Here is a 10132-nt window from a genome sequence, read left to right as displayed (position 1 = left end):
TTAAATTATTGGTATCGAATTCATTGATGAATAATCCGGTTGCATTATTGGCAGTCCACCATTTTGCTTTTGAAAATATTTTTCCAGTTTAGCTGTAGTAAAAATTTGATTAAAAAATGCTTATAAACTCCAATGACAAGAAATATATATGGTCAAAAGGCAACAAACTCACTAATAATATGCTTCCCATAATTGTATTTTCGCAGTGCAGGAATATGCGGTTTAATAGCTAGCATCATCTTTTTCCGGAGAGCGCTATCAGCTACATCCAACATCTTTTGCACAACATAATTAGCAAATTGGTCTTTCATCATCATCAAAAGTGGTGTAGCAATACTGAAAACATTCGAGCGCTCTCAAAAGTGTCAGATATTCATAAAATAGCTAAGTAATCGTTTGATGACAGTAACCAAAGTTACTTTATTACTCAAAAAGTTACAGCTCCACTTTATAGTGGATCTAAATCAAAATCTTCAGCATACAAATAATATACTATATAACATATATCATTAAGCATTTTCAATCATAAACTCAAATTACCATCTGATCAACAGATCTTGAGCGAAGTACAAACAACCAGTGGGAAGCAGAGTTAATAATATGACTTCAACTATTTTTACTGCATATTTCAATCAGGATATAAGTTGAGCGAATACTACATAACAGAAACTAAAAGCTATTACAATCTTACTTAAACAGAATCTTCTGCGACAGCTATTAAAATATGAAAAAAAGAACACTAACTCGTTTGGGTTGCCACAAACTTCAGTAATCAAGGCATTCTTATGGTGTGGTTCACCGCACGTTAAACATTTCTCGATTACATTTGATGCAAATTTGTGCTGTGCGAAACGAAGGACATCACCCTGAAAAAGTGCAATAAATCAGCTGTTTGCGTGAATTTTTCATCCCATCAAGAAAATCACATTTCAGTAGTTCCCATAAGCATTGTCTAACAACTAAGTCACTCACTCTATTCCGTAGTGTTATCACCCCTGTTCTTACATGCAAAAAAAGCATTTCCAAATGAAGAACATCTGGGACACTAAGTTGAAAATAAGACCACGGATATGGAATATACTTATGAAATACCTAAATTTCCTATGACTAGATTCATTGAATTACAAGCATGACTTGGTTTAAGTAAAATGTTCTTTAAACCTACAACAAATATTAACTACCAACCTTAACTTGGTTGACGATACGATCGCGGTCCTCCAAAGAGCCGTGCTCAATAACATGCTGGATGACATAGTTGCCATACTGATCCACAATTAAACTTTTGACATGCTTGTGAAGCTGGTCTAACACAGGCCGTTTTTGATCGTCTGTACAATGCTCTAGTACACGCTGAATCACTCTGCAGCCATATGGATGCGTTGATAAATTGCATACCTATAACAGCGCCACTACCAATTCCGAAAGTAATTGTAATTTACTATCGAAAATTCGATTTCAAAGAAGTTGAAACTATAAAAGAATCTATAAAAGAATCAAATACGAAAAACGAAAATCAAGATGAGCCTTCAATTGCACATACCGTCATGTTGTCACCTGCAGGAACCAAAGCATCAATAATAAATTGTAATCGTGAAGCATCAACGCGTTCAATAACTTTTTGTACTACATGATTTCCATTTTGGTCCTTGACACATTTCAACACCTGACATTTAAATTACTTTCACGAAATGTCAATCTCCAAAAACTTTTTTGCCACCCTGTGCACTCTACTATGGCAAACATAATGTAGAAATTCTGCTAAGGGCAAGATCATACTACTTTAAAATATGCATCCAAATTTTTCAAAAACATAATAATAACACAAATCTAATCACCTGTCCTTCCATTTCCTTTAAAATCTCCATCTGTTGTTCCGGTTCAATACTTTCCAAAGCTTTTTGAATGACACGACATCCATACATTTGCAATGCCAGTGACATAACATTGCCCTGAAAATGACCCACATATGATGTGTATATGATAAAGAAAGTAATTAGTATTTCCTACAGTATGCTCAATATCTTTGCGATCAATATGTGCGAAAAAATCTTTCTTACACCACCAATGATTACTTCATACAGATATCACACATTTCTACAACTTATTAATCAGTAGATGTTTAACAGGTACCTTTACGGCATTTGTGAGAATATTCTTTTGCTCGTTAGTCCCATACTCAAAGAATTTTTGTATTACATAATTTCCAAAAACATCGGTCATCAAAGATTGCGCATGTAACGCTACTTCATCAAATACTGCCTGCTTTTCCTTCAGTGAAGCACGCTCCAATTTTTGCTGTATGAACCTGAAGACAATAAATTAGAATACACGACAATCTGGAAGGATATGTGAATACAAACAGATCACTAGTTCCAGATGTAAATTATAGCGATAAAAGAACTACTAAGCAGTTTTACCTTGAACCATGCTGGTCTTGTGCAAATTCCACAACATGTTTGCCAAGATCGATTAGTTGCAAATGAGGATTACGATTATTGCGAAAATCATCTAACAGATGTGACCTGGTCTGTCTTTCGCCATCAGCCGAAACATATCCTGAAGCAAAAAGAGTCATTAACAAAGACCACTTCATTAGTCGTTCAGAGCATCCATGTTTTTAAATGAATAAATATAGTGAACATCATACATCACCCGAAGATTTCGATTCATAGAATCTTTAATGACCAGAGAGTTACCAGAGTAAAAATTTATTAAAAGGAACCCCACCCACGCCTTATACATTTAATCATGAATATCTGCTACGTGCTTTACTCTTCAAATTTTGCATAAAAAAGTTTGCCTGAATAAATAAGAGTATGCATGCTAATCAAAACCTTCCCGTGTAACTGCCAAATCCACATTAATTTTCCTGTCTATTTAACTTTTATATTATCATATAAAAGTCATATGCTATAGTACCCTGCAAAATAGGTTAGATCAATGAAGAAAAAAAAATGTCATAAATAATGAATGAACAGTTCCGACCTCGACCTGAAACTGATGAAATGTTTCTTCGATTGTTATGAACAGCGACGTTGTAGGGCATTTGCGCAATGGTATTTTGTTGAGGAGCGTAAGTAGAACGAGGAGCAGGAGGTGCTGGAATATGAGCACCAGATGACGAACCTGGAAACATCGATGGAGGATTGTACGTCGTTGAAAATGCATTACCTGCAAAGAGAATGTTAACCTTCTTCTAGATATTTTTCTGTATTCTGAATTAAATCGCATATTTTCGTCTTGCTGACGAAAAACTATCTACATAATGCTCTCCAATAACCAGAGAATTTTTTTGAAACTGCGCACATTTGGAAATCTTCGATTATATTTAGCAAAAAATACCTTTAGTTGCTAATAGTAAAAATTATTTTTAGGGCTTATTTAATTCAATACATCCTGCAAGTGGACAGCAAAAAATAATTCAACTTTTGTGACCGCAAACTATAATTACTGGCACAAAAGAAAACTTGGTCAAATGATTCACTAATGAGAAAAAAATATGAAAAGATGGAAGCAAAAAGGACAAACCGAAGAAGTTGGGACTTGAACCCAACGAACCAGCTGAAGGTGTTTGAGGAAAATTCATGAAAAGATACTGTTGCTGCGGTTGCACCCCGTAGGATGGTGCACCAACTTGTCCATTTGAAGTGAATGATTCATTTCGAGTTGTTGGAGTTGACTGAGGTGGACCGATCGACAGATTTGACAGACTAGTAGTCAAATGACTGATTGCAGGTTGCGTTGTATAACCTAGAGGGAAGTGAAACGCACCAGGTGGTGAAGACGAAAAAAGAGCTGAGGTAGGCGGTGTACCGCGAGCTCCTAAAAATAAAGCAGTTTTGAATATTTGGATTTAAACCAAATAAAGAAAGCTCTTAAAGCATTTCATACAATGCATATTACAGTACCACTCTTTGAGCAATCTTTGAGTGTTTCAAAAATAAAATACACAGCAGAAGCTAACCTCCGATATTTCCATTTATTGCAAGTGCTGGTTCCGATGCAGGTGGAAGATTTGACGCTGCTCCACTATTATACACGGCAGTAAACGAGCCATAACCATATCCAGTTGGAGTTGTTCCAAACGGTGCTGCTGTCTGTACGCTTCCCGGATAAATGATCGAATTTTGTTGTCCTTGTAGCATATAGGGATACTGAAATTGGCATATTCATGATCATTTAAAATAAGACTTCGTACTTTTTCTTTTACTTTTTTTTTTTTTATTTTTTGAAGCCAACAATACAAACGACTGAAGTTACACAATATTGTTTTTTGATGTCCGTAAGAATTACAGTTGATGAACGAAATTTATTACACAAATGAAGATCTATGATCGAAATTAAATGCTACAATACGAAAACCACATATCTGTAGGATTAAAGAAGAGAAAGGAAATGGTTTTGTAATATTAATTTGAACGACTGATTGTGAGATGCCCAGGAGAAATAAAATGGGTAACACATAGTACAAATGAAATACAACTGTAATAAGAAAAAGTACATCCTTACAAGATAAGTCAATCAGACATGAATAATAACTCGTCAGTGCACCCATCCTTCGAGGAATAAAAATATAGAGATGGTCCATGGAGCACTTTGCAAAAGCCTCGGAATGCATTGGAAATTGAAAGCAGAACAGCAAACTGTTAAATGGCAAATAGCCAAAACCGATATTAGAAATAGACAGAAAAAAAAAAAAAAAAAAATGGCAGGATGTTGCTAACCATTGGAAACCATGAAAAGAGCATTTCCAAAAAAAGACGGTGATTCTCAGTGACTATATGTTGTTGGTTCGTAGCGGCTTACTACAATCAGTCCTACCAACGCTTACAGCTATTACACCAGAGCGGAATGAAAGAGCATAAAAAAGTTGAAGAGAGGAAAGAAAAAATAAAGAAAACTTTTCTCGTTCTGATGCCTATTATAGCAGAACTGTCACATATAGGCAGTATCATACCAACAGAGCAATCAAATCACAGCAAAACATCCTAAAACAAGTGAAAACGATGCCTCCTTCCCTCTCCTCGTTCTTTCTACGCAAATTCTCATCTCTTAAATACACTTTACAAATACGCAAAAAAAACAGTGATGCATATTTCAAGATACAAATTATCGATTGTACAAGAACCGGCACCTATTTCAGCAACCAGTTCATCGCCTAGCCCGTCACTCATTTTACTACCCAAATTTATTAGTTTCTGCTATCAAACGTGCATCCTCTTGTCACCCTTGTATACAAGCCAAAACACTATGTCTTTACTGATCAATCTGTTGTTTGATCCTCTAAACTTCTATTTTCATCTTTAATTTTCTAATTCATTTCATGGTCCATCAACAGTCAGCCATCTTTTCAGAACACATAGTTATATCAAAAGGCTTGAAATATTGAAACCTCCCCTTTTCCCTCTCCAAAAACACTAAGTTAGTCACTTTCACAAGTATTGCACAAAAGTTTAACAAAAAATTATAAGAGAGCAGTTAAAGCTAAATAATTCATTAATTTCTTAAAGTTCTTCCAACAAAATTACTCGATGAGAAAATTTTGGACTTGTGAAAGGGTTAGTAACAAAGACACTACATTTTCGGATCAAAAAACTCCCAAATCTATTCCAATATGCCTTGTTCCTACGGTGAGTGAAGATATTACTTCATTTTCTTGGAAATATCATAAATACAGCAATATATTGAACCTTAAACCAGTTAAGTCGTTAAGGGTCAATAGCAAGTACTTTAATATGAAAATACTTCCGATGAAAATTATGCAATCTCCAGAAATTTTCAAGTGCTTTGCTCCACTCTTTCTTTCCATCTAAGCGTTCTAGGCAAATATATAAAATCGTCACTAATTTTAATACCTGACCCCACTACAGACGACACTAATGAGATGCAGTATCAGCAATGAATGACTAACAGTTAATGGGAAGCACTTTACAAATACTTAAATGCACTTCACAAAATTTCATTTCTAAATAACTACCTACATGCAACATTTTTACCGTTCTGCCACAATTACAGGCTGATGGAAACAGATAATGAATTTATGAACTTGGAAGCACATTGGTAATAGTGAGAGAAAGAACTGTGTAGACAATGTCATAAGCTCTTTTCATTATAAAATTTAAAAGCACAAAAAACATTTCAGAAACTCATAGACTAACCTGAATTTCCGGTGTAGAACCCAAAGTAAGAGAATCTGCTTGCAGTTGATAGGGTATATGCACAAATGGTGTCGACGTGTTCGATCCCAACGTATCATTCGTCGACTTAACTGGTTTATCGTCATTTCTGTCAATCGTTTTCCCATCTTCTAGTTTCACAGCATTTACCTGCAAATATATATCCAAGTATTTCAATGTTACAAATACGTTTGCAGTTCTGTAAAACGAAAATTCGTCTTTTATCTCACGGTATTTCGAGTATCTTCCACTTGCCAAAGCTATTTGAAAATTCCTTTCCCTTTGTCAGTGCCATATAAGTACAGAACAGACGAGGACATACGACATGTGCAAACTTTCATTTTCTTTAAGAAATGCCTTTTAAAGCTTTCTATTATTTCAGATCACGCTCATACAAAGCACTACTACCACCTTTTGTTCATAAGGGTTAAACCAGGAATATTAAAAAAATTACTGTTTCCCAGGCGGAAATCATTTTTTAGTAATTTCTTATATCATCAAAGTTGGAGTGGATGAGATAAAAAAAAAAAAAAAAAACTTATGCAGAGCGTAATGCGCCTTGAAAGTTTGGAAAGAGAGGAGAATAAAATACGGAGCAAATGATCCATATTTCTTACAATATATAGACAGTGCCGAGAAACTAAATCTGACGAATAATAGCACATTACAAAAGATTCTTCATAAGGCCTATATTCATGGGTAGTTAAATAGTAGAAGTGTAGTTATGCTGAGAATGATTGGCATGTCTGAGCCAAATTCTTTTACCTAGGGGTCACATGTTCATCTGGGTACGCGGTTGTGATAAAGTAGTTTGGTTCCTATTCATTTAGGCGCCTCATGAACATATAACACGCACTTTCGGCAATGAAAAACAAAATACACTGAATAAATGATGGATCAAGTGTGTTTAATTCTTCCCAACGATTTGTCATGTTCCAGTGATAAAGATGATTTAGAATATATAGATAAGCGAATTTTGTACGCGAAGGCGAACACTCCGGTACCCATTCATAGAAAAATTTGTTGAAATAAATTTAACGAAAACAACACTTTCAAATTTTCAGCTATAAATAACTCACGAATTTTGTATCAGCATTCAAACTTCCCGTGGATGAACCCAATACATTAGCGATCATCTGTGTGCAAAGTGAATTCTCTCGAGATCTTATAGATCCAGCAATACCAACATTAGTATTACCTTGCACCATAATCGGATTGCTAACAGCATGCTCTGCAAAAAATGCAATAGCAATACATCACACTAAGTTTTCCCTAGAAATTATAGCATCATAGTGTAATGGGCTTAAATTAAGTATGTCCCCCAGTTGCACTCTTAATATGAACAAATCCCCCCCCAAAAAAAAGACTACGAAACAAAAGAAAATTCATCAAATATTGAAGTTTACCAAAAAACTAACCTGATCGCATGCTACTCCACGAACTTGGATAGTGATTTGACCATTGTTGCTCAGCCATTGCCATAATGCTATCCTATTCTGGATATCGTACGGTACGGAAAATAGACAACAATTGAAAATAGTAGAAATACAACGCGCAACGCAGATATAATACAGTTTTGTACAAGACCTGTAATCAAACAGCTAACTTGCGCTAACCGGAAAAAAAAAAAAACGCAGAGCGAAAATCAATCATGATAAAATAGCTGGTTGTGTTATCGTATAATAAGTGCTTGCAGCTTGACATATAAGTATATGCTGCTATTTTCAGTGATCTCTCAGAATCAAAAAAAAAAAAAATTCGAATCAGAAATTTCTGAAAACGTGCTATCTACACAACAGGTTATAAAATCAGACAATGTTGATAATGTCACTAATGACATGGTATCGATTATATGTACATAACAACCACATAAAATACCACCATCAGAGTGACTACACTCGATAAATTTGTAACTTCTTTTAATAAAACAACGTGTATTCATCAAGTGTCAGTGTAGAAATAGAAATCTACATCACTTCCCTTTTGCCAACATTTTCTCTTTCTCGCATTACTGACGACATGTTAACAAGTTTACAAACACGATTTAATGTCAGTTAGCAGGTGATTACCCCCATCCTATCTCTCCAATGCAAACCTATCCCAAGCAGAGCAACAGGAACTGGAATATTGAGAAAGTGCAAATAGGAGAAAACAACAACTTAATATTTATTACATATGAAATTCAATAACTCTCGTCACGATATCTTTCATCTTGATCATTACCTTTAAAAATCTTCCAACACACCTGCATCATCTTGATTACTCATCAATTATCAACGCGTAATGTGCTAAATATACGAGTAAAGAGTGAGATCAACTAAAGGAAGAGAGAGAGAGAGAGACGGAGACAGAGAGGATAGATTGAAACGAAATTATATTCCCCTCAAAAATACCAAATAATCGAGAAGACGAAAGAGAAACATATATACATGCACACACACACACACACATACACACATACACATACACATACACATACACATACACATACACATACACATACACATACACATACACATACACATACACACACACACACACACACACACACACACACACACACACACACACACACACACACACACACACACACACACACACACACACACACACACACACCACACACACACACACACACACACACACACACACACACCACACACAACACACACACACACACACACACACACACATACACATACACATACACACACACACACACACACACACACACACACACACACACACACACACACACACACACACACACACACACACACACACACACACACACACACACACACACACACACACACACACACCACATACACAGACCAAACTATGACAGAATAGCGAGAAGTTCGTACAGTCTGTAGCAGTTGGATATACGCCAAAAAGGAAAAAACCGGAGAGAGACCAAAAATCAAGTTGTAATAGTGGTTAGGTTGCAAAAAGCACTTATGGCATGATTTGAAGGTTAAAATTATATTACGTTTAACCAAAAATTGGTTAACAAAAAAAAAAAAAAAAAAAAAAAAAAAAAAACTATAAATATTAGAACAGATTATGAACAAAAAAAAAAAATATGTTAAACTAATTTATGATTAATCTAGCACACTTATATACATGAGAAACAGATAATCTGAGACTTTCTCAAAATTTACTAATGACTGTAGTCTTTTATCATCGAAACACCAATACAAAGATAAATTAGTTAGGTAAAATGAGTTAAAACATTTGAAATCATTAGTAATCTGATCTTTTTTGATAATTACACGAGATAAAGTTAGTCTTTATCAACCTCTACAGAAACCATTCTCCAATAAGAAAAAAGCCTAATAATTAAAGTAACACTTATTAAATACTTGAAAAGAAAAAAAAAAGTTATGATATAAAACAAACACACTAATAGTTTGATTCCATTTCAATCAACATATATCATATTCGATACATTTATTTATTTTATAACTATTATACTCCCCAGAACAATTTTCCTAAAAAAATTTTAGCTAGAAAATCAAAATTTATTACTTATTCTAAAATATTTGAGCAATTATACAATACAAGATAAACAATATTACATTCTAAATATTCTGAATTAAATAATACCAAATAGATATCCTTAAACATGCTAGAGTTCCACATGCTAGAATAAATTTAAATAAAGCATAACCATTCAAATATCACCAAAAAAAAAAAAAAAAAAAAGTATGGTGATTTAAGTAGACAAATTTTGAAAAAAAAAAAAGAAAAAAAAGGTATGACATATATTAGTAGTTAAATTTGAAATGTAGCAATAATAACAATAACAGTAACAATATTTACCAAATTCTTTGAAACTTTGAAAGAAAATTAGTTTTTCTTAAAAAAAAAAGAAAAAAAAAAATATAACACTACGTATTTCAATTTATCCAATATGTATTAAAATCATAAAGTTAACATGATGAAATTTTCAA

General features: G+C 34.1%; 1 protein-coding gene across 2 annotated transcripts; it reads right to left on the bottom strand.

The window, feature by feature from the left end:
• Positions 1–7658, bottom strand: Bm6207 (the record flags this gene model as incomplete). Of its 2 annotated transcripts, XM_043076023.1 has the most annotated exons (14): positions 1–92; positions 173–336; positions 745–866; positions 1186–1395; positions 1541–1663; positions 1836–1949; positions 2131–2305; positions 2418–2556; positions 2986–3171; positions 3529–3822; positions 3965–4154; positions 6159–6326; positions 7256–7407; positions 7595–7658. In XM_043076023.1, 14 exons carry the CDS (start codon positions 7656–7658, stop codon positions 1–3), a joined length of 2193 nt encoding a protein of 730 aa, XP_042931957.1. The 2 variants fall into 2 exon arrangements, with proteins under 2 accessions (XP_042931957.1, XP_042931958.1); XM_043076024.1 differs by lacking the exons at positions 6159–6326; positions 7256–7407; positions 7595–7658 and having other exon boundaries at positions 3965–4145.
• Positions 7659–10132: the final 2474 nt, after the last annotated feature.

Source organism: Brugia malayi (genome assembly GCF_000002995.4).
Source record: "Brugia malayi strain FR3 genome assembly, contig: Bm_v4_ChrX_scaffold_001, whole genome shotgun sequence".
NCBI lineage: Eukaryota > Metazoa > Nematoda > Chromadorea > Rhabditida > Onchocercidae > Brugia > Brugia malayi.
Note: the sequence above shows the minus strand (reverse complement) of the source record. Positions and strands in the feature narration are given on the sequence as shown.